The 23,600-nt window shown below is 53.0% G+C and overlaps 8 protein-coding genes and 1 non-coding gene across 9 annotated transcripts; 7 read left to right on the top strand and 2 right to left on the bottom strand.

Moving 5' to 3' along the window:
• Nucleotides 1-75: 75 nt before the first annotated feature.
• On the bottom strand, nt 76-146 carry QC762_0089490. Its single transcript has one exon. It is a non-coding gene; the product is annotated as a tRNA-Gly (tRNA).
• A 69-nt stretch (nt 147-215) lies between these two features.
• Nucleotides 216-2,823, top strand: QC762_611570 (uncharacterized protein). The gene is made up of 3 exons (XM_062892832.1): nt 216-590; nt 662-808; nt 860-2,823. Exons 1-3 carry the CDS (start codon nt 511-513, stop codon nt 2,688-2,690), a joined length of 2,058 nt encoding a protein of 685 aa, XP_062740104.1. The 5' UTR covers nt 216-510; the 3' UTR covers nt 2,691-2,823.
• A 2,423-nt stretch (nt 2,824-5,246) lies between these two features.
• Nucleotides 5,247-6,935, top strand: QC762_611560 (uncharacterized protein; the record flags this gene model as incomplete). Its single annotated transcript, XM_062892831.1, has 1 exon — nt 5,247-6,935. The coding sequence occupies one exon, from the start codon at nt 5,247-5,249 to the stop codon at nt 6,933-6,935; it is 1,689 nt and encodes a 562-aa protein (XP_062740103.1).
• Nucleotides 6,936-7,955: 1,020 nt separating this feature from the next.
• QC762_0089460 (uncharacterized protein) lies at nt 7,956-9,891 on the top strand. The gene is made up of 3 exons (XM_062884047.1): nt 7,956-8,490; nt 8,555-8,957; nt 9,031-9,891. Exons 1-3 carry the CDS (start codon nt 8,043-8,045, stop codon nt 9,737-9,739), a joined length of 1,560 nt encoding a protein of 519 aa, XP_062740102.1. The 5' UTR covers nt 7,956-8,042; the 3' UTR covers nt 9,740-9,891.
• On the bottom strand, nt 9,856-10,440 carry QC762_611520 (uncharacterized protein). The gene is made up of 2 exons (XM_062892830.1): nt 10,230-10,440; nt 9,856-10,169 (listed from the first exon to the last, which is right to left on the bottom strand). The coding sequence occupies exons 1-2, from the start codon at nt 10,357-10,359 to the stop codon at nt 9,994-9,996; spliced, it is 306 nt and encodes a 101-aa protein (XP_062740101.1). The 5' UTR covers nt 10,360-10,440; the 3' UTR covers nt 9,856-9,993.
• A 693-nt stretch (nt 10,441-11,133) lies between these two features.
• Nucleotides 11,134-13,004, top strand: QC762_611510 (uncharacterized protein). The gene is made up of 2 exons (XM_062892829.1): nt 11,134-11,551; nt 11,644-13,004. Exons 1-2 carry the CDS (start codon nt 11,224-11,226, stop codon nt 12,975-12,977), a joined length of 1,662 nt encoding a protein of 553 aa, XP_062740100.1. The 5' UTR covers nt 11,134-11,223; the 3' UTR covers nt 12,978-13,004.
• Nucleotides 13,005-13,627: 623 nt separating this feature from the next.
• QC762_611500 (uncharacterized protein) lies at nt 13,628-14,910 on the top strand. Its single transcript, XM_062892828.1, has 3 exons — nt 13,628-13,827; nt 13,910-14,082; nt 14,151-14,910. Exons 1-3 carry the CDS (start codon nt 13,658-13,660, stop codon nt 14,819-14,821), a joined length of 1,014 nt encoding a protein of 337 aa, XP_062740099.1. The 5' UTR covers nt 13,628-13,657; the 3' UTR covers nt 14,822-14,910.
• Nucleotides 14,911-14,968: 58 nt separating this feature from the next.
• On the top strand, nt 14,969-17,783 carry QC762_611490 (uncharacterized protein; the record flags this gene model as incomplete). Its single annotated transcript, XM_062892827.1, has 2 exons — nt 14,969-16,228; nt 16,304-17,783. The coding sequence occupies exons 1-2, from the start codon at nt 15,693-15,695 to the stop codon at nt 17,781-17,783; spliced, it is 2,016 nt and encodes a 671-aa protein (XP_062740098.1). The 5' UTR covers nt 14,969-15,692.
• Nucleotides 17,784-19,765: 1,982 nt separating this feature from the next.
• On the top strand, nt 19,766-21,584 carry QC762_0089410 (uncharacterized protein; the record flags this gene model as incomplete). The annotated part of the gene is made up of 4 exons (XM_062884046.1): nt 19,766-20,344; nt 20,407-20,543; nt 20,606-21,193; nt 21,256-21,584. 4 exons carry the CDS (start codon nt 19,766-19,768, stop codon nt 21,311-21,313), a joined length of 1,362 nt encoding a protein of 453 aa, XP_062740097.1. The 3' UTR covers nt 21,314-21,584.
• Nucleotides 21,585-23,600: the final 2,016 nt, after the last annotated feature.

Below are 23,600 nucleotides of genomic sequence, written 5' to 3'. Positions count from 1 at the left end.
AATCCACATCCATGACGGTGGGATAATAGTAGAATAAGTGTTAAATTTTCGAATCTTAGAGCATCTTACGTAAGAGCATCAGTGGTTTAGTGGTAAAATCCATCGTTGCCATCGATGGGCCCCGTGTTCGATTCACGGCTGATGCAATCAATTTTCTTTTTCTTTCAGCCCACCTCTTGCCACAGCTTTTTGCAGCTGCTGTTAGCAAAATGCTTCAACCAAACAACCAAGCAACCAAGCAACCAAGCTATTCTTTGGACAGTAGACCAGGTGTTCAATATGCTGCCTAGCTGTGTAGGTAAGTAACATTATCAGCATGAACTAGACCATGCAACCAATCGGCCCTCGGCGGTTTCCAACCATGTGAGTCGGCGGTGAACAGAAGTGGGTGCAGTGCTTACCTGTACCTTGCCTTCACTTCCCCACCGTTTGTTCGTTCATCCCGCCCGACTCCGTTGCCCGATAGCTCCACCGGTCCCGCCACGGCGGTTTTCATCGTCTGGATGAACAATGAGGCTTCTGAGGACAGATACCCTGGAGCTTGTCGAGTTTGTGGGCCGCGTCCCGCCTTATGTTATCTTGTCGCACACGTAGGAATGAGCCTTTTTTCTTTAATACCGTCATGAGATGGCCGTGAGCTGATACAACTCAACTGTCTTAGTTGGGGTCCGGATGAGGTGACTTTCCAAGACCTCTCACAGCTGTCCAAGACAGCACTCCGCAAGAAGGCCGGATATGCCAAGATTGCAGGATGCTGTGCCCGCGCCATTCAGGACCAGTATGAATATGTATGGGTAGACACCTGCTGGTATGTCACTCTCCATTCATGCCTCAAACCCACTGTCTGATGTGCAGCCAGCATCGACAAGACGAGCAGTGCCGAGCTGTCTGAAGCCATCAACTCCATGTACAGGTGGTATGCAGAGAGCGACATCTGTTACGCCTACATGGCTGACGTTGCGGCCGATGAGACCTCCCACCAGCTCTTCTCAGACACATCGTCAGTGTCGAGCTTGAGGAGGGATGTTGGGTCTCCGCCGCCCAAAGCCGCCTTCCGCACCATACCATCCATTCTGAGAGAGTACGACAAGCTGCCTAGGACCTTTGAGCACTCGAGATGGTTCACCCGGGGCTGGACGCTTCAAGAACTCATCGCTCCGCCATTGGTCGAATTCTACGATCATGATTGGCACGAGATTGGCACAAAATTCTCGTTGCGTAACATTATCGCCAAAGTCACGGGCATTCCCATCTTGGTCCTCGAGGGTGCTGATCCCTCAACGTGTCACGTTGCAGAGCGCATGTCGTGGGCTGCCAACAGACAGACTACGCGGATTGAAGATGCAGCATATTGCTTGCTCGGTATCTTTAAGGTTCATATGCCGCTGATCTACGGAGAGGGCCACCGTGCCTTCTATCGGCTTCAAAAAGAAATCATGAAGACGACCGAAGACTATACGATGCTTGCCTGGGGGCTGTCCAAATATCTGAGCAACAAACACCACTGGAAGGGGGTCAAAGGGGATCCCCGTCGTCCCCTGGCCGATGGGCCGATTGATTTCGAGGAACACAATCGGAACCTGTGGACCTATGTCCGGTTGATTCCTGACAGTAATGTCAACTACGGAACGTCAAACCCAAGCTCGGCTGCCTTGATGGACGACACCCCGCCGCTGATTACGAGTCGTGGCCTTCGTGTCACACTTCTCCTTCGACCTGCAAGAAAAGCCTCTCACCAGCCTCAGGGCGGTCGCAATAGCACCACACCCGCCAACGCTGGCGAGTACCACGCTTACATCAACTGCAAAACCTCGCGCACCTCCAGTATCAACGACCCTTTGCTTCCTGTTTGTCTCGTAATCCGCCCAGAGCTCAAGCACTCCTGCTCCTCTTCCTCCAACGTCTACACAGGCTCCGATGACCCAGACAGCGCTTTTGTTCTCTTGGACAATCCGGCCGATCTGGCGCAGTTTTCCCGACAAACCATCTATCTTTCTACCGCTTCTCTGGACGACGCCCTCGGCAACCTCAACCACCGCATTTCCTCCTTGTCCAAGAATCTGTATATACTGGACAAGCCACCTGCCTTGCGACCTGGTGACAGCACGAAAGCAACCTGGAAGATCACATCTTGTCACTCCCACGCCGTCGGGTCTGGCCCTGGTCATGGACACTACGAAGTCCCCCGCAAATTTACTTCTGCCAGCCTGTTTCAACCCTTTGAGCTCCCTCCCTACAGCGTCAGGTTGTTTGCTTTTGAGCTACCCGCCTCCCAAACGTCAGATCAGAGCGACAACGCCTTTGGCATCGTGATAGGCAACGGCTGGTGCGATGTGATTTCACTGAATGATGTGGAATTTCAGGCAAAGTGGGGTGTTCTGGTCAGAAATGGGAAGTGGAACGAGGTTAATGCCCTCAGATACATACAGTTTGCTTGCGGGGCTTGCCATCATCCCGGGCAAGGTGCCAGTGCAACAGCCATTCCGCACTCTAACCATGCCACCGGTGCCAATGGGCAAGGGCTGGAGGACGATCATCTCAACCTGAGCAGCAGGCGGCCCAAAGATAGGGTGGTCAAGAAGGTTGGCTTTGGCGGGCTGGAGGTGGCCGTGAAGTTGAAGAAAGTGAGAAGGGTGGATATCAACTCTGAGAGTGCCATCAGGATACAATGGAGTGCAGTTACGATCTGAGGACAGATATGCTGGGTTAAGAGGCTTGGAGGAACTACTGAATCTGTATTTGGCCATCAGAGAAATAGACTTTTTTCAATGTTTGTTACGTTGATTGCTCTTTGATGCCAACTCTACATGAACTTTGAAAGAGACTTGGACATGCATATACACCAGAGGCCAATCTGATTCCTGTAATAATGATTGCGCCTAAGAAGCCTAGCCAGAGACCTTCGATTCTTGAGGATAACCTGGTGGCACTTTGAGATTGTGCCAGGAAGTCCCCATTAAAGCAGCCACGGACTGATGTAATTGGAACGGATAGTATGTACGTGACAACCATCTGAAGTGCAGATGACGAAGCAAGAAACCGTGAAGATGGTAGGAGCGTGCAGCTGCATAAGTACGTGTAAAGCTGAACGTTGCCCTGCCTTGCACCTGCCCAGAAAAACAGACGACAGTTTCATGCTAAGTCATGGGTGTTTTATGCTTGCTCTTGGGGGACAGGGAGCTGAGACAACCAAACTCGCACTGACGCTGGATTCTCAGGGGCTCTGGAAGGACTCGGCATGCAGCGTCCCACTCCTGCCAAGACTGGCACCCCTGTTCATGCGAGCCTCCCCAACGGGGTGTCTTCGACTTGCCTTTCTGAAGATACGAAGCCACGGTGTTGTGTTGAATATTCACATGCTGGAGCTCACAGTGAGTTCGTCGACCTAAGCATCAAAGGCACCTAGGTAGGTACTTGCACGGAATAGTATCACATAACTTCACTCTGTTAAGATGTGTATTCGTAGGTAGGTACCTAACAAGCTTGGTACTTAGCTAATCGAGTTGAGTTCGCTTCGGGTCTGGCACGCAAGTTGAGGTTCAAGGTGGGGTCAGCCTCCCGGTTCACAGCAGCTCCGAGTCTCAAACAGCTCCATCAGAACAGTCAACCCCGGCTCTTACACACTGACCTCAAAAAGACTCTCATCGCATCTGTGTACACGATAGGACTTTGGGATGACAGATTACCTCATCGATCGGGTGTGTGTCTGAATGCGTGCTTCGTCCCAGGGTTTGTGACCTCATTTGGAGACAGGACATGGAGCGGACTGGAGAGAGCGGAACTTTGGGAAGGGTACCTCATAGATATTTTGCAAGTGGTGCGTACCTAGCTGACAGACCAAAAAGCAAGATGCACATAAACGAATACTACCACCGTCATCTTATCAAGGTCTGTTCATGATCTGAAGGATCGCAGAAAGATCCCCACGGGTGCGTGATCACCACAACAACGCCGGGGACAGTGAGGGCTGAGCCCGGAAGAGAAAAGAAGCTGCTCTCCCAGTTCCAGGTCCGTCTTGTCGTCCCAAGCCGTCCAAGCCTTTTTTTGCAACAAAAGTGCGCAAAGCGAGTACTTGGCTGCAATGGGCAGCGGAGTCGTAAAAGAGAAGGAAACAAATTCTTGAAACAAGAAGCCGGAGTGTCGAGGTTCCAGGCTCCTCCAATGTCGCGTCCCCTGCGTCCGCTGCGACGTCAGACCTCTTGTGGTCACAGACAAGGCAAAAAGGGGTTTAGTGCGGGGGAGTCAACAGCCCCCCCCCCGCTTGGCCAAGCGAGGGACCGCGGCCGCTCTTCTTTGAACCTCCGTCTAAAAAATCCGTTCTTGACAACCGTTGACATCACGGCATGTCCCGCACCCACCAAAGACGGGAATGCAAGCATGGGCCCGACCCAGAGGCCTCGATGATGTCGCTCCGGCAAACTATGGTTTGAGTTTTACATCTCTCGATCCCTAATATCATGATCAATGCTGGTCTCCCGTCATTATCAGGACTCAAGAAGCAGCCCCCTTCCTTTTCATTGTAAACACAAGCCAGCAGTTATCAACAGCTGACTTTGGACTACAAAAGCAAATGTTTGTCTTGGACTAGTCTACCTTAGTGTACAAACTACAACATCTTGGCATGGATCTCTGAGAAGCCTCAGGGGCCGTATCTCGATGCTGGGTGCTTCACACCCCCTTGCAGACACCTCCTGGCTTCTTCCTGGCTTGGTCGTGGCTTCGTTGCCTCCCAAGCCCCCGGGCACCGGGGGTCTGATGCCAAGTCGGGGCGAGGAAACATCACCACACCGGATTAAAACTACTTGGATCTCCTGGCTCACTGCTGCACGGATCGACCAGGTGTTTCCTTTCCTTCCCGTCCGTCCTCTTCCCTCTTCCCACCCTCCTCTCCTTCACCTCGACCTTTCCCTCTCTTTATTCCTTTCCTCTTCAACCATCGCCAAGCCCGTCCCCCTCATCCACAGTGCAAGCGTTGTTGCATGTGGTGAAGCGGTGTTGTCATTCTTTTTACTATTTTTCGATTCACCAACGGAGCAGGATACTCATCGGCCATTTTACTATTACTTGATATTCTTTTACATACTCAACTGCTTCATTTTGTCGGAGCGCAAGCCGTTCACTTTATTTCTAACGATCGTCATCATTTTCATCGCATCATCACGATCCGGATCATCGGGAGCATAACACCAACCATTTGTGTATATTTTTAAGTTTTTTTTGACATCAGATATCGGAAGGAGGACAAGATGGGCTTCTTCAACCCTCTGCCAGTGGCTCTGGCCCTTCTGGTCTCCCTCGCTGCCGCCGGGGCTCCCGCAGCAGTCCCCGAAGTGGTCACCGAGACCGTCGTTCACACACAAACAGTAAAAGAGACTGTTCATGTCACGGTACCAGTCGTTCACACAAGCACCGTCGTCTCTGTAACCCACGTCACCGTCCCGACGACAGTACATGTATCGGTGCCAGTACATGTCACAGTCCCGACAACAGTTCACGTCACGGTACCCGTCACCCACACGACGACTTACACCTCGACACTCGTATCGCACGTCACTGTTCCCACCACGATAAGAGAGACGTCGACCGTTCATGTCACCCAGTCGGTTCCAGTCCACGTAACTCAGACCGTCCCCGTCCATGTCACCCAGACAGTTGCCGTCACCCACACCGCCACGAGCACTCTGGTTCACACCCGCACCGAAACGAAGGAGAAGGTTGTCACGGCGACGCAGGATAGGCCAGTCACAGTTCCGGTCACACGCACCGAGGTCAGCGAGAGGTTGGTTACCAAGACGGCGGTCAGCGAGAGGCTTGTTACCGTCACCAGCGTTCATGTCAGCGAGAGGCTGGTCACCCATACCTCGGTTGTCAGTGTTCCTGTCACCAAGGAAAAGCTTGTCAGCGTTCCCGTCACCCATGTTGTCAGTGTGCCGGTCACCAGAACCGAGACGAGAGCGGTGACAAGCACCCACACAGTGAGCGTGACTGTTCCGGTAACAAGGACCGAGACTCGGGCCGTTACCCAGGTTGTTAGCGTGCCAGTTACGCACACCAAGGTCAGCGAGAGGCTGGTGACGACAGTGCAGGTGAGCCAGAGGTTGGTCACATCTGTTGTCACCCAGGTGGCCACCCACACCGTCAGTGTGCCTGTCACCCAGCTGGTAACCCGGACAGAGGTCAAGGAGAAGGTTGTCAGCGTGCCTGTCACCCAGGTCAGCGAGAGACTGGTCACTTCAGTGCAGGTCAGCGAGAGAGTCGTGACCAGCACCGCTGTCCAGAGCCATGTTGTCACCCAGACTGTCCCGGTTCATGTCACCCAGACCGTTCCGGTTCATGTCACCCAGACTGTGCCAGTTCATGTCACGGTCCCTGTCACCCGGGTCGAGACCCAAGTCAGAACAGAAGTCAGGGATAGAGTGGTTACTCAGACGTCTGTCCACCACCAGACCGTCATGCACACCGTCACCAATACTCAAGTTCGGCATGTCACCGTCGTTCAACCTGTGGCGGCTCATCCCGTCACCACCACCAGGACGGTTCATGTCACGGTGAACCAACCCGTGGCGGCTCATCCAGTCACCACCACCCAGACCGTCCACGTGACAGTGACGCCTTCGGAGTGCGCAGGTCAGGAAACCGTGGCGCCCATCGCCTCACCGGCTCCTCACCCTCCTCCGGCCCAGGAGGCTCATCCCATGCCAGCACCGGCACCCGCGCACCCCGGTGTAGTCCCCGTGGTCATCATGCCTCCGGTCCACTCACCGATCCCGGTGGTGCACCCACCTGTTGTTGTCCACCCGCCACCAGCAGCTACCTCGGCAGCGGCACCGGCACACACCATGACCCCAGTCATGGAGCATGAGCCAGCACACACCACGCCCACGGTGTACACAAGACCACAGAGAAAGGCGATGAGATTCAGGAGAGCAATGTAATTCGTCAGCAAGAGTAGCGGTTGGACGACGGATGGCAATACCGTGGTGGAGTTTCGCTGAAAAGAATTGTTAGCGGCCGGGGCAATATTGAGGATGGACGAGGGCATCTGGCGAAACAAAATTGACTTTTCTTCTTTGGCGTTTTCTTGGTTCCCTGCAAATGTCCTTGATAGCTCTCAAAGACCAAGGAATAATGACATGAAGCGCCTTTATTTTTTTCTGTTTAGTTTTTTATACATCCTTTTGTTAGATTCTCTCTCATCACTTTCTTTGCCCGGCGACGGGCTCACTGGGCAGAGCAGGATACAGGACTGGGCGCATACACTTTACTATTGCATTGCTGCTGTTGGGAATACCTACCTACCTGCCTATCTACCTGTCTATCTAGTCTCTATACCATGGTACTAAGGACACTCATCATTGCTTTAACCGTAGCAGTGATGCTGGCATTCAATGTTCTCAGAAAGAGATTCAATGACCATGAAGTGCACTTTACTGTCATTTTGTGGCTTCATTACGAATCTAGATTCTGAACAAAATCCGTAGCCGAGAGAACTCCATGCATTAGCATGTCGCCACCTCGATTTATGCAGAGCAAGTTGTGCAAGTTGTGCACGGGTTATCCAAGCTCCCGCTGTTTACGGCAGATGTTCATCCCGTGATGGAGGCTAGAATCCTGGCTTGTGTGGCAGATGCGACTTTGGCGATCCAGTAACCCTCTTAGGCCAATGATTGCCGTTCTTTTGGACGGGTAATCCCGGAGTAACCCACAGATTACGTCGATGCCAGGATCAAGGAAACGTGGACGTTGAGATTTGTCGAGGAAGGGATGCAGGCGAACAGATCAACGTAGCAATGGTTGTTCGCATGCAATATGCTCGTTCCAAAATAAGTAGGAGGCTGCCTTGTTCCATTCGGGTGCCTGGATCACGATGTGAGTTGTGCAAAGACTTGCCATGTCTCCACCAGAATCATAAGTGTTTGTGCTTTTTCTCAACAGGACTATATATATTTCATACAGAGCTCGACTGATTTTTCCCGTGTTCCAGGTCTTTATCCTTTCCATCTGCCAAAACACCATCGGCTGCTGTTCTGGCAGCTTGAATTATGGCCATGATGGTTTCACCAACTGACTTTCTCGACGCTCATTACTACCTTTACTTGTTTGTCCTCTTCACTGGTGCTTTCCTCCTTCGAGACACACTTCGAAATCGCCATCTATCCCGATTTCCTCACCTCAACCCCAAGGCTGTGACGGAGCTGACCAAAACTCGCATCCGCAAGGAGTTCTTCACCACATCCTACACCATCATTCGTCAGTGGTTCCACACCAACCCCGACAAGGCAGTCCGGGTCACGGCAGATGTGGGCGATGTCATCATCTTGCCCGTCCGACTGGCCAATGAAATCAAAAACGACCCCCGGTTGAGCTTTGGAGAGTTTATTTACAACTCGTTCCACGCGAGCCTACCGGGGTTTGAAGGCTTCAGAGAGGGTGCCAGGGATTCGAGGATTGTGCAGGCAGTCATAGTGCGCGATCTGACAAAGCACCTGAGTAAGTGTATCGGATTTTTTGTTTGGGATTGGGGTGGCAAGGACTGACTTGTGGTTACCTTCAGACAAGGTGACCGAGCCTCTGGCAGAAGAAACGAGACTCGCGCTTGATGAGCTACTACCCCATACGATGGCGAGTGCAACATGGCAGCCCGTCGAGATTCGCGATACAATCCTACACCTCATTGCACGCATCTCCTCTCGCGTGTTTCTAGGCAGCGAGCTCTGCCGAAATGAAGACTGGCTCAAGGTCACACGCGACTACACAGCTGATGCTATGCGCGCGGCTATTGAGTTACGTTTCGTCCCCAAGCCTGTGCGGTTTCTGGCACACTGGTTTATGCCGTCTTGCCAAAAAGCAAGAGTGCATGTCCAGGAGGCAAGACGGATCATTGGGCCTGTTCTGGAAAAGAGAAGAGCACAAAAAATGGCCGGCAACGGCAATTTTGACGACGATGCTATTGAATGGTACGTTCTGCGACTGTCTTTGCTCTGTGAGAAGTCTTTGCTTATTAGAGTTAACTGGTGTGTACAACAATAGGTTCGAGCGCGAGGCACAAGGCAAACCGTATGATCCTGTCATTGCGCAGCTTGTCATGAGCATGGCAGCCATCCATACCACGACCGATCTGACAGTGCAGGTTTTGGCCGATTTGGTCCAGCATCCTGACATGATTGACCCTCTGCGCGAAGAGATCGAGTCGGCTCTTCGGGAGGGTGACTGGACCAAGAACTCGCTTTACAACATGAAGCTTTTGGACAGCGTGATCAAAGAGAGCCAGCGGATCAAGCCAATCGGCCTTGTCTCGATGCGTCGTGTGGCTACAGCGCCCCTCACCTTGTCAGACGGCACCTACATTCCCAAGGGTGCCACGATTGCCGTGTCAGCAGAGCGCATGTGGGATCCAGCTGCTTATCCTGGAGCTGACTCGTGGGATGGCAACCGCTTTCTGAAGATGCGATCTGTTCCAGGCAGCGAGCACGTTGCGCAGTTGGTTAGCACCAGCCCTGAGCACATGGGCTTTGGACACGGACAGCATGCCTGTCCTGGGCGCTTTTTCGCGGGGAATGAAGTCAAGATTGCGCTTGTTCACTTGTTGCTGAGATATGACTGGCGACTACCCGAGGGAGCTGCAGCCCCAAAGCCAAGAACACTGGGCTTTGGTCTTGGGGTTGATCCGAGCCTGCGCTTGGAGTATCGGCCGAGAACCAGAAATCTGGGCGATCTGGGTGGCATTGAGGTTTGGTGAGATTGGCAGGAATCTGGAGAGACGGGGCGAGGTATCTTGACTGGGCCTAGTGCGGCAGAGATTAGAGTCACTGAAAGGGAATGTACGGATATGCATGTGTTGGTGTTGTACAGTACCTAGTCATAGGTAGAAAATTCATATTATTTGAGCCACCTTCCCTTTGCACAAAACCCAAAATGCCACAGGCTACCTATGCTGACTAAATCCAACCAGCGCCACTCCCAGTCCCTAAAAGCAAAACAATCTCGCATCCTCTATTTCCAGTTCAGAATGTTGTAGGGCGTTCTCCTCGGGTCGCCTTCAGTATCCACCAAGAGACTTCTCCGTCTCGATTCTTCCACGGCGGGGGTGTTTTTTTGGGCAAACATCTTGTCGATGGTGGATGACTCATGTTGCAGTTGGTTTTTGATGTAGCTGATTACGCCGTATACTATAAAACCAACCGGATCAGCGAGCGTTCGGAAGGGAAATGATGCGAGATGGGAGCTACCTGATGCCGCCACCACGATGCCTGGAACAACAACATTGGCTGCTACTCCCTTGGGAACTGCTCTGGGGAGGGAAGAAGGATTGGGAAGGGCAGCGGCCGACAGGCGGGGAGTTGGACGAAAGGCGGGCATGTTTTAGTTGCTTGATGTAGGTAACTTGTCTTTGATTGTCTTTGAGCCTTGGTGATGTTGTGATGCTGTGATGCTGTGATGCTGCGATGCTGTGATGCTGTGATGCTGTGATGCTGTGATGCTGTGAGACCTAGGTACTGAATTGAGAGCGGGAGACAGAGGCTCTTAATCTATTTTCTGTTTGGCTCCCACTCCCACGAAATATTGTCAGCTACATCGCCAAGATGGACTGAGAACAGCATCTCGTTCCAGGCATAAGTCCATGTTGGCACCAGACAAGTCCCAAGTGTGCTGATGATTCCAGCCTGTGTGGTGTGGCACAAGACCAGATGGCACGATGGTGGTGCGACGACCCACTTTTTGTTGCCCATGGGAGGAATCCAGCTGAAGGCCTCAAGAATGGAAGAAGGAAGGTCTGCCGTAAACACCCGAACAGTGGCTGTTATGGCGGCAGGGTCCGGGCGATGATCATGACTAGATCAAAAAGCCTTACTTCTCTTATTAATCATGACCTCTGGGCCTTGCCTACCTATCTACCTGATGTCTTGTTTGTTCCAAACGGTCGCCAGACAAAAGCCACCTGGAGCTTGGCGTTTGCCAGTGCGAGACACTTCTGGCAAGCAGCCGAGTCTGCCAAGATTGGCAATGGATAGGTGTTCGACGGCCGGACAGAGCTGGGCTGCCAAGATTGGTGTGGCAGGGCCGTGCACGGTGCACCGAGTAACTTAGCGTGTCGGGAAAACAGCGGAAACGCTGCAGACGCATAGTAGCAAACTCAACTTGCCTCGTAATTGTTCATCATTTCATCGTGACTCCAAGCGTGACGCCGATTCTGCCACTGTACAGCAGCATTGTTAGTCAGCCATGGCACCCCAGGGCGGCGAGGAGGCCATGAACCCTAGGGCCATTCAGGCTCTGGAGACTCTATGCCAACGCTACAGGCTCTCGCGCGCCGCGCTTCTCGCCGACTTCAACAACACGTCGTCGCAGGCCGTTTGGGGACAAATCAATTATTGGTCCCGGGAACGCCAGATTCTGGATTATGATGAAGCTAAGCGACTTCTCTATCTCGGCCACGCCCAGAACCCTTCGCGTGGCCTGCCTCGTGTTCCTTCCGACCCAAACCGCTGGATCCCCACCGACATTGAGGAGGCTGATGAGATTTACTGCCGAGAGGTCTTCAGCCGAGAAGGTAAGACGACCCCTTGGCGTTTTGTTTTTTTGTTTTTTTCCTTCTGAATCGCTTTTGAATCGACGCAGTTTCTAATAGATGAATACCTGAAGGGGTCAGGCCACGCTTACTTCCTGGCTTGGGCCGAGTTCGAAGCGCGCGCAACCGCCGCAAGAGCCCTAGCACAAGTCCCGTCATTCATGGGCCTGGACCCGCTCAAGTCCAAGAGAGCGCCCAAGAGCATCGGCAGCTCCAGCAGTTTCAAAACATCCAACAGGAAGAAGACCCGTGGCAGGGGCAGCATCCCGACCAACAGCAAGATCAGGGCGATACCATCATTGCCGCTGCCGTCCCGCAACCGCCCAACCTGGACATTGACCCCGGCTTGCAGCACGTCACTTCAACCTTTCAGCTAACGCCTGAGACTGATGACGGCGTGCCCATGATGCCGAGTCGTCGCTCAACCCGCACCTCTGTCAGGAAAAGGCGCCTTCATGATTCACCCCCACCCTCGGCCCCCAGCAATGTGCCAGCAGCCAATGACGAGATTTCTCCAGTCAATGATGATACACCGGCCACCCCGGCGGCAACAGTCGATGGCCAAACTAACGGACATACCAATGGCCAAAAGCCTGTTGTCTTCACCGACATGTCCGCTGCGCAACAGCTGTTGGCATTCCAGAACGGGGCCGAAGACTCAGACCTTGCTGCCGAGACTGATAGCGACCAAGCAGCCAGTCGAAAGCGCCGCCGTACTGATCAGGAAACACCCAATGCCAGCAGTGACGCCTACCAACCCGTCAACACTGCCGCTCCCGTTGCCTACAAAGAAGACGAAGCCATCTCGTTCCTTGTTGATGCCACCAAATCCAGCTTTGTGCAGAAGCTCCATCAGTACCAGGATCTGATGGTTGCAATGGCTAGTCACCAGCAGCGCCTTGCCAAGATTGATCAGGCTCTGGGGAAAGTTACAAGTCAGCTCGAAGATGCCACAAAGTTCCTTGCCGAGCGCCGCGAGATGTTGGTCAACATTGAATCAAAGAGGCAAATGACGCAGGCAGGCCTGGAAGCTGTCGAGTTCAAGGTCTGGCAGGAAAACCACCCCGCCCTGGCCGCTCAGGTAGTGGGACCTATGAAGCTCACCTTGGCTCAGCTCGCTGAGGATAAGAAGGAGATTGAGTACCAAATCAAAGATAAGACCATGGAGATGGAGCCCCTCCTCGAGGAAAAAGAGGAAGGAGAGCAGGAGAGAAAGGTTGTGATTGTTGAGGCTGGATTTCCCCTCGCCTACCAGGACGGCGATATTGAGAATAGCCTAGATTGGCTGAAAAGAAAGATTGAGGATCTGAAAGCATACCTGTTTATCCTTGGCCTGGGTCCTTCCCGTGTAGGTGAACAGGTTCGGGAACATGGCGGGGTTGGTGTTGATGCGAGCGTCTACCTATAAAGGCACCTTACTATGTGAAGTGCTGGCCATGACGAACATGGTAAGAAGGATATAAATTGCTGGATTGATATGTTCTTGCTGCTACCTAGTGCTTTGTTTATAACATAGCAAATAATCTTTGAAATATATTATAATATCAGACCACGTGGAAGGCACATGCTGGGCTGCAACAACGGGAGACGATGTTTGGGGGTAGTTTGTCCACTCTCAGCCCTTCCGTCGGGCCTGTCCCCGGATATAGGCCTGATTTCAACTCTTACACCTAGATAGGTACCCAAACTCCTGGCTTACTTTCACTGGGAAACGGGCTTTAAAGAAACACCGCTGCGGAACGTCAAAATCAAAATGTAGATCTCTTGGCGCAGCCCTTCAAGCCGGACCATTTACCAGGCTTGGTGTCGCATGAAGTCAAATTACCCGTTTAAGCCTCGAAGAATGTTCCAGTCATTAATATATTCCACTGAAAGCACCATTCTCCAAGACAAACGTCACACATGGTAAATGAAGCGGGGGAAACAGACTATCAGACGTGTTGATGAGATGCAGGTACCCCATGAACTTTGAGCGCTTGCCCCCGCACCCAGCAACTCCCTTTAAGAAGGGGTGACTTTTCCCACATTGATCAAACAAGATTACAAGGATCCGTGACGCCTGAAGTCATAAGAAATCGTCAAACAGAGATGCGTACTGCACACTCCCTTGTTTGGTTGGCCACAGCTGCCACAGTTGCCACCGCCGTCAGGATCAACAAGCCCCGTCTTCTGTCGAAAAGACAGATGAACTGGGAAGAGCAGGAAGAGGCAACATACGACGATGCCTGCAATATTGGTTATTGTTCTGTGTTCGGAGCGTGAGTATTAACCCCCACCATCATCATCATCTGGACCTACCCACGGCCAAAGACGAGTCTGACAAGAATGGCACATGAACAGAACTATTGGCGGCTGGGGGGCTGAGCACAACTTTGTCAAGACAGTGGATGAGTTTACCGCTGCCGTGGCAGGAACAGAAGTAGGCGTGGTTATTGTCGGTGCGGCTATTGAGGCAGAAGGCATCCAAGTTGCAGTAGGGTCCAGTAAGACCATTATCGGTGCTCCTGGAAGCTGTATGTTGTTTCACACATCAGGTTTTTTTTGTCGCTCAGCACTGACACACCACACTTGCTGTTAACAGCTCTGAGCGGTATCGGCCTGTTGCTAAAAGACAGCCGCAACGTTATCATCCGTAACCTAGTCATCTCCAACACCAAGACCGACGCTATCACTATCCAGAACGGCCGCTCCATCTGGCTCGACCATCTAGACATCTCGGCTTCGGGTGGAAAGCTTCTCGGAATCACTAGCGGCAGTGACTACATCTCGGTGAGCCACAACAAGTTCCACGGCTTCTCACACGCCTCCGATTCAGCCGTGGCAATCGGGCACCCAGACAGCAGCGCTCTTGAGGACAATGACAAATTCCACATAACATTTGCGAGAAACCACTTTGTGAACGTCACCAATGCCCTGTCGTTCCGATCCGGCACTGGGCATATCTTCAATTCGTTCTACGAGAAGCCACATAGAGGTCTTGACATTGGAGGTGGTGGGAAGGTGCTGGTAGAGAAGAGTGTGTTTGACGGAATTGGGACTGGAAATGCAGTGTTTTCCTCTGACGGGAGAGGCTATGCTACCATTAAAGACGTCGTGGTTGTTGGCGCCTATGGGAGCTTCCCTCCCGAAGCCGACCTGAGCGAGGAAAATGTGGCATATCCGTATGACTGGTTCATCTACGAAACAGCCAAGGTCAAAGATGTAGCTAGTCGATGGGCAGGGCAGACGCTCAAGTTCATGTCTTGGGATTAGTAATGAGGTATCTAGGTACATCACTAGACACTGTTATGTGCGTGGCAAGGAATCAATAGTCCGTCTGTGAGGCGGCTTTTTAGCTACCAGCTTCCTGGATCCTTTCCGAGTCGCCGGATCCCACTGCCACAAGCGGGGAAACAGTCACACTATTGCCTTGATGGCTCCCCTTCTAGGTGTTAGATGGACCGTTGAAACCAACATCAAGGGACCACTGCAGACAACAGCACATGGTAGAGGCCTTGGCAGGGCAAAAAGCAACCCAACTCGGAATGGACAGGGGCTGGCAGCCGATTACCTGCAGATGCCAAGACTCATCACGGTAAGATTAGTCTTTCCATCTCTTGTTTTCTATTTTTATTTTTTATTTTTTACATCCTCATACCTAACGCGCCATGCCACAAGCCGACTCTGCTCTGACGTCGAGGAGGCATGTTGGGTTCTCTTGAGATCTTCTCTACACCAACGACACCCCCCTTCGGTAGCCAGAACACCCAATCGCGGGTCTGCTCCGACAAGTTGGCCGGAGCGGGGCAAGTGCTGACATGCAGTGGTGTGCCCGGAATGTCCGGGGAAGGAAAGGCGTCCCCGCTCAACCACAGAACCCCCTGGTCCAGCGCAACATCGCGGCTTTGTTAGTGGGACGCGACAGCTAAAGGTGATCCAGGAGGCTGGAAATCGACCAGAGACAGGAAGGTGAGCCCCTTACCTTGGGATCATCTTGCGAAGAAGTCCCGACTAGTACCTGGTGGCTGCAGAATCTATAAAGCATGAGAGAACCTCCTCTGTTGTTTCTTTTCACCGAATCATCAAGTCCAACGAGCCACCAAAGTTTGGCCAGGTCTGACTAGACCTATCTTAACCTTCAACCATGTTACGCCTCACAACAACCATCCTCACCGGCTTGACCATCTTCGCCATCCCGGCCTTTGCTGGTGGCGGCGGGGGTGGGCATGGCGGCTACACCAAACCAGAAGACAACGTCTACGATTATGTGATCGTTGGTTCTGGACCTGGAGGTGGTCCTCTGGCAACCAACCTCGCCAAGGCCGGCCACTCTGTGCTCTTGGTCGAAGCCGGCGATGACCAAAGCAACAACCCAACGTCCGAGATTGGAGCGCTATTCTTTTTGCCCTACCAGGATGCCTCTATGCGATGGGACTTCTTTGTACGCAACTACGCAAATGAGAGTCGCCTACTGCAGCACAACCATCGCGTGTACCGCAAAACCGATGGCACCTTTTATGTCGGCACGAGCCCCCCTGCGGGAGCGACTCTTTTGGGTATTCATTACCCCCGCGGTGGAACTCTTGGGGGAAGTTCTGCTGTCAACGCCATGTCATCCGTCTTGCCCAGTGACAGCGATTGGCAAATTATAGCCGATCTGACCGGTGATACAAGTTGGAAGTGAGTTCTCACCCCCTTATTTTTCTTCCCGCGGCAATCGGCAGAGAACTAATGTCACAACCCGTCTCTTCTCAGCCCTACCGCCATGCGATCCATCTTTGCTCGTATAGAGAACAACCACTATCTACCATCTGGCACTCCGGGTCATGGCTTCAACGGTTATTTTGACACAAGCATGAGCGATGAATCTGTTTGGGTGGGGCAAGACGACATGACCACGGTGATGGCTGAGGCTGCCGACGACCTCGGTCAAGATCCTCTGAATATTGTCAACCACCTGACAGCCGACGTCAACGCCCTTGACCCGGCCCGCGACCAGAGTGTGGGTGTATTTGGTTCTGCCGTTCACTCGGACGAGAATGCTCGTCGCTTCTCCTCCCGAGATCTTGTTCTGGAGACCGCCAGTGCCCTCACCGCTGCCGGCAAGAAGAAGTATCCGCTCTGGATTCAGCTCAACACTCTGGCGACCAAGGTCACCTTCAAAGATATCAATCACCCCCACCGCAAGCCCAAGGCAACAGGTATTGAGTACCTCCAAGGACAGTCCGTCTATCGAGCAGATCCCAGGAACACAGCTTCCAACAACGGGACATGGGGCCGCGCTTTTGCCCGCAAGGAAGTCATTGTGTCTGGTGGCACCTTCAACTCACCCCAGCTCTTGAAGCTCTCGGGCATTGGTCCAGCAGAAGAGTTGGCTTCCTTTGGTATCCCTCTGGTTAAGAACCTCCCAGGCGTGGGCACCAACCTGCAAGACAACTACGAGGTTCCCATCGTCGGCCACGCGGCCAGCAATTTCACCACTCCGCCCCCCGACCCGGCCGACCCTGCTTGCTGGTTTGGAGCACCCGGGGACCCTTGTGTCACGCTTTGGCAAAGCCAGCAGGGACCGTACATGAAGGGGGCCACTCTCAACGCGGTCTTTAGGAAAAGCATTTCGCCGGCTTACAACGAGCGTGACATGTTTCTCGTCGGCGGGCTCTTCGCACTCAGAGGTTTTTGGCCACCCACTGATAGCATTGTGCCCGACTCCCCAAACATGTTTGGCTTCTCAACCGTCAAGATCGGACCCCAATCGCGCAGCGGCAAAGTCCTCCTCACCAGCGCCGACCCCAGAGATGTGCCGAGCATCAACTTTCACTTGTTCGAAGAAGGTGACGCTGGCACGGCCATGGATCTGGCCGCTGAGCTGGACACTGTCAAGTTTGTGAGGAGATTATTTGCCTCTGTGCCAGCTCCTCTCGGGCCAATTTCTCCTGTTGAGCCGCCATGCTCCGGCGGGATGTCGGCCGACGGCACATGCGATGACGCCGCCGACATTGAGTGGCTCAAGAACCAGATTTTCGGACACCACCCGACAAGCACATGTGCTATCGGAGCTGACTCTGACCCCAACGCAGTGTTGGATAGCAATTTCAGAGTGAGGGGTGTTCGCGGCTTGAGGGTGGTCGATGCCAGTGCTTTCCCCAGAGTACCAGGCCCGTTCCCGGTGCTGCCCACATTCATGCTCAGCGAGAAGGCTTCTGAGCGTGTGCTGGCTGATGCTCATACTTGGTGATGATAGATATTGCGAATAATAACTCATACATGTTGTTTGATATATCATTGCAATGTATTCTGGTGCACTTGGCCAGGCCAGTGCTGACCTTGTCCGGGTTGAAAGATTGTACCTTCATGTTGGCCCATCTGCATCTGAAAATGTTGTAATGGTTCAAGGGAGTGGCAACACTGCACCCTGTTCTTCATTACAATCTCTCCGGGTGATTTTGGTCATTCGTCAGACAACACTCCAAGCGTCACTTGAGCCTTTGGATCACCACAAACCATTCCTTTTCCAATCAACCAAGCCCATCTGCATTCCGGATAACAGTCCGTCATTCCGAACTCTCTCAAGTCTTGTGTGTACTACCGGGAAATTGACTTCCCTTCCACTGTCGCTACCCATTTCTCAGAAGAAGCTTTCATTTGGAGAGATCGGGATGTGGTCACTGGTGGCTAAGCGACACCACATGACTGCCCTACGTGGAACACAATAGCGCAATATAGAGTCCTTTCGGAGCAGAGCTTGTTTTCTGTTCATTTACGGCTTCATTAAGAACCCGCTTTGAAGAGCTCAGCTCGCCTTCAGGAGTCAAGACTTAGGTAGGAACGAGGACCCCACTGGCAGGTTAACCCAGAGCATATCTTGTTGAGGAGAAACAGGAACTGATACCGGCACGAAATAAGCGCCCTCGCACAGTTCATTGCCTACCTGCTGCAGGAACAAGATAAAATAATATGGGAAACTGTAGTCTGGCCGAACACGGCCGACCCACGAATCGGAGCGGGGGGCTCCGCTTTGCTCATTCTCCGGGCTAAATTCACGGGGCAAACACGGCCGCCAACCTCTATCGCCTATCTTTTCTTCTCACCTGGCAGCAGACGCCCGGTGATTGGCAACAAATGAGGCGAGAGGGTACAAGAAGTGTGCAGGGGTTCGTGGGCAAATAAGGCACTCCGGTACAGGCATCCGAAAGCTGATAATTAAGATCATACCAGCCGTATATAAAGCCAAGGTCTGGTGTTGTTGCAGTGGGCGACCAGGTTTGCATCAACTGCCGCCCCCGCAACGGTCTCGGCGCCGGTTGAGACGGTGCCATGGAGTGGGCGAGGGTTGCCAACGACGTCAAAAACACCAATGGGGTGTCCGATCGAAGTTGGCTCGGCACTTCAGTGAGGGGCCGATTTTAATTGCCGTTTAGATTGGCCCTAGAGCAAAAGATGGCCGGCACGGAACATGGCTGTGGGAAGGGACCTCTGGTTGGAGACGACGTTGCACTGCGGGGCCAAGTCTCCGTGTTCAGTTGCGATGCCTCCAAATGCTGGCCCAAACCGACCCGGGGAAAAAGACTAGAGATCATCAGTGGGCGTGACGCCTGACGCCTGACGCCTACTACTACTACGTGCTGCACCAAGGAGGATCGCCCCCTTTTCTTTTCTTTCTTACTTTTGCCTGTAGTGGAGGTGCAATGATACCCGGGGGGCAGAGGGGCAGGGGGGCAGGGGGGCAGGGGGTTAGCAAGAACCCTGGCGGCAAGTAAACAACAATACATTACGCTCGCCACACCACACCACACCGTGTGCCTTCTCCATCTGCCTACCCCAGATCTCCACGGCAGTTAATCTATCTCGCTACCACCGCCAAGGCACCTCGCGGATTCTTCCTCTCGCAATGGACGATTAACCGTTGGCTGATCAATTAGAAGGCATGGCACCGCAGAGGTTTGGATATGGGAATTCGGCTCACTCTTCCACGCAGCGGCTCTTTGGATGGTTCACACGGTGCCTGGAACCAAGTTTCCGAATCGGGAGGCTCCAGCACGGGAGTCGAGGTCGGGATCGTCACAGCCTGAGAACCCTCTCAGTCCGAATTCAGTCTCTCTTGACTGGACCCAGGAAAACATATAAACGACCTCTCGCCCTGTGCTACCGACGTCCTTCTCTCTTCTCGATCACGCAACACCAGCCCTTCTTCCATCTTTTCACCAAGAGTTGCCCACCATGATGATGAAGCAGTATCTTCAGTACCTGGCCGCAGGTTCCCTCATGACCGGCCTCGTCGCCGGTCAGGGCGTCGGCACCCAGCAGACCGAGACTCACCCCCGAATCACCTGGAAGAGGTGCACGGGCAAGGCCAACTGCACGACCGTCCAGGCTGAGGTCGTCATCGACTCCAACTGGCGCTGGATCCACACCTCAGGCGGCACCAACTGCTACGATGGCAACGCCTGGAACACAGCTGCCTGCAGCACCGCCACCGACTGTGCGTCAAAGTGCTTGATGGAGGGTGCCGGCAACTACCAGCAGACCTACGGTGCTTCCACCAGCGGTGACTCCCTCACTCTCAAGTTCGTCACCAAGCACGAATATGGCACCAACGTCGGCTCTCGTTTCTACCTCATGAACGGTGCCTCCAAGTACCAGATGTTCACCCTCATGAACAACGAGTTCACCTTTGACGTCGACCTCTCCACGGTCGAGTGCGGTCTCAACTCGGCCCTGTACTTCGTCGCCATGGAGGAGGATGGTGGCATGCGCAGCTATCCCACCAACAAGGCTGGTGCCAAGTACGGTACTGGTGTAAGTTCTCCCACCCGCTGCCCTGCCTCCCAGCCACTGACATGATGGGGGGGGAAAAACAGTACTGCGACGCCCAGTGCGCTCGTGATCTCAAGTTCGTCGGTGGCAAGGCCAATATTGAGGGCTGGCGCGAGTCGTCCAACGATGAGAACGCTGGTGTCGGTCCCTATGGCGGTTGCTGCGCCGAGATCGATGTCTGGTATGTCTAACCGACCCGGTCCATCTTGTTTTCAAGTCGACAAAAGCTAACACGCAGAATAGGGAGTCCAATGCCCACGCCTACGCCTTCACCCCCCACGCCTGCGAGAACAACAACTACCACGTTTGCGAGCGTGACACCTGCGGTGGTACCTACTCCGAGGACCGGTTCGCTGGTGGCTGCGACGCCAACGGCTGCGACTACAACCCCTACCGCATGGGCAACCCCGACTTCTACGGCAAGGGCAAGACCGTCGACACTACCAAGAAGTTCACCGTCGTCACCCGCTTCCAGGATGACAACCTTGAGCAATTCTTCGTCCAGAACGGCCAAAAGATCCTCGCTCCCGCTCCCACCTTTGACGGCATCCCAGCCAGCCCCAACCTCACCCCTGAGTTCTGCTCGACTCAGTTTGATGTCTTCACGGACCGCAACCGCTTCCGTGAGGTCGGTGACTTCCCCCAGCTCAACGCTGCCCTCCGCATCCCCATGGTCCTCGTCATGTCCATCTGGGCCGATCACTACGCCAACATGCTCTGGCTCGACTCCGTCTACCCCCCTGAGAAGGAGGGCGAGCCCGGTGCTGCCCGTGGCCCTTGCGCCCAAGACTCCGGTGTTCCCTCCGAGGTCAAGGCCAACTACCCCAACGCGTACGTCCCTCGCCTGCCTCTTGTGCTTCTCTGTGCAGTTCAGATGCTAACAAACACTACAGCAAGGTTGTCTGGTCCAACATCCGCTTCGGCCCCATCGGCTCCACCGTCAATGTGTAAGAAAACAGACTTTTGTCGCCAGGAAAATAAAGCCCCCAATGAAAGGATGGCGGCGGCAGTGGTGGTCAAGGCAGTTGTCAAAAATACTCTTTTTGTTTGGCTGGTGCTTCTGCTGGATATGCCGGAATTCCTTTCACTTTCAACGCACATAGTTACTTTTTTTCACCACCGACATAGCCCAAGAATGTATCTAGTTCCCCCCCATGCCCCGACTCCTTAGCGTCACCATCATTGTCATGTAGAAGGTGAATGAATGATTATTACACCCGGAAAAGGCCTCCCAGATTGGTTGTGATGGCGACTGCCGATTTATCTGCTCCAGACGAACATACCTAGGGGCGCTTCTCGCCGCCCACTCGTTTGGTCATCTGAAGACAGGTGGGATCATCGGTTTTTAGAGGAGCAAAAATCTCGAATGAGTTGTGTCACCTCTGTCATTGTGGACTCGGACGGCTAGAGGTATTCCGGCATGTTTAGATAGTCGGTTTCGTTGAGGGTACAAGAAACATCAAGGATGTAGGGGGTTCAGTCGCATAGTTGAACTCGCCGCACCCTGCCCGTTGGACCAGGGCACTCCTCCACATTATAGAACAGATATTCCTTGCTTGGCCACTCAACACAAGGTTACTTAGTAGTTGACATCGTAAAAGTTCCCACAAACTTGCTCAGGCGTTCAGCTTCTTCGAAGTTGTCTGTCCGTGTAGTTGTCAGTCATTGTCGCCATGCCGGTTGTGGCGGTTGTTGTCGTGACCGCAAAGGGATGTAGAGCCTTGTTATTTTCTGTTTTCGCAGAAAAGTGTAATCTGCAATGGCTTCGAGGGCATAAGCGAGTGTCATGTACGTGGGCTGGCCCGAGATAGCGCCTGTCGTGGGGATGGTGGTCATGCTTGGGGAGTCGTCGTCAGGCCGTGGGATGGGCCTGCATAGGTGCACACTGATAATCTGCTCGATACAGGTTAGCAGTAGTCCTAGTATGTGACAGTCATTCACCTACCTAAGATACTCATCTCACATACTCGTATTATTGTTCTCTTAGCAGTGACCGGAATTGACAACGTCCCCCCCTTTGCACCAATCTGATTGACCACCTCTTGGTACCCTGTCTCGCCTTTGCCAAAAGTGTTCGATGCAATTCTCACAGTCCCAGAAATACCACGTCTTGATTGGTGGCTTGAATCAACGTAATACAAGGCTGCGTCTCCATGCTGGGAGTGCGAGTGGCGGTTGACGGAAGGACGGACAAGGCCGATGCCGAGTTCTCGGGCGAGGAAACAGCAATGGCTGCGGCGATTGTTGACCCATGGGCCAGGATTAGCAAAAGGACGCTCCTGAAGGGGATTGTAGCAGTTGACGAGTTTTTGGTGAGTTGCGTAGGTTCATTGACAGAAAAAGCCGCGGTGGACGTGCAACACATGTCAACATCTGAAGAAGAGGGCGGTGGAATATATAGGAAAGTGCCTTGGGGCTTTCACACTGGCAGCTTAATCACTAGGCCCTTCGAAAGATGGAGTGTCCACATCATCTGACACGGTGGACAATGATGGAAATCAGGATATCGCGCCTTTGCTCCAACCCATAGATCAAACTCCAGCGTTGAAAGTGGTCCACTGCTCCCCAACTCCAGAACTATCACACAAGCAAGGGGCCTTTGTCAAACTCCCAGTCTACACTTCAAGTTTTCTTTGAGTTTGCAATGATATTGTTCGTTTAGCTCAGCTTATTTGCTTTGAGCCGCTCATTCACCACCGTCGTTCCTTCCATCCTGAGCTACGTAAGATAGGTACCTAATATAAACTGAAATACAGGCCCTGTCCTCCTGTGACGGGCTGATGGACTGGCTGGGTAGATTGGTTGGTTGGTTGGCTCTGATTGGTTGCATTGGATTGTTGTACTGTGTGGATGACTGTACGGCACTGGTCGTGCGCACTGTGTGGGGCTTTTGGGGCTTTAGGGGGTATGGCTTTCACCTATCAAAGGCAGGTCTGGGTATAAGGCCAGGATCAGTGGGTGGATATTTGTTTGCTTTCCTTTTACTCCTTCATCTCACAATTCCACTAATTTGGGTATCATCAACTCTGGGCCTTCGGCCTACTGGATCTTATTCATCGTCGTGACACCTCCTGCCTATCTAAGGTTTAACGAGGGGCAACCACGAAAAAGTGCATGGATTATGTCCACTTCCTCAACTTCAGCATTGACTTCTTTCATTTAAAACCATTTCTACTACCTGGCATACAAATCAATAGGTTGGATGACCTGGAAATGGGCCACCCGCTGTAATGGACTA

The sequence above is a fragment of the Podospora pseudocomata genome, chromosome 6 (assembly GCF_035222375.1).
Source record: "Podospora pseudocomata strain CBS 415.72m chromosome 6, whole genome shotgun sequence".
Lineage (NCBI taxonomy): Eukaryota > Fungi > Ascomycota > Sordariomycetes > Sordariales > Podosporaceae > Podospora > Podospora pseudocomata.
This window is presented reverse-complemented; position numbering and strand designations above follow the sequence as displayed.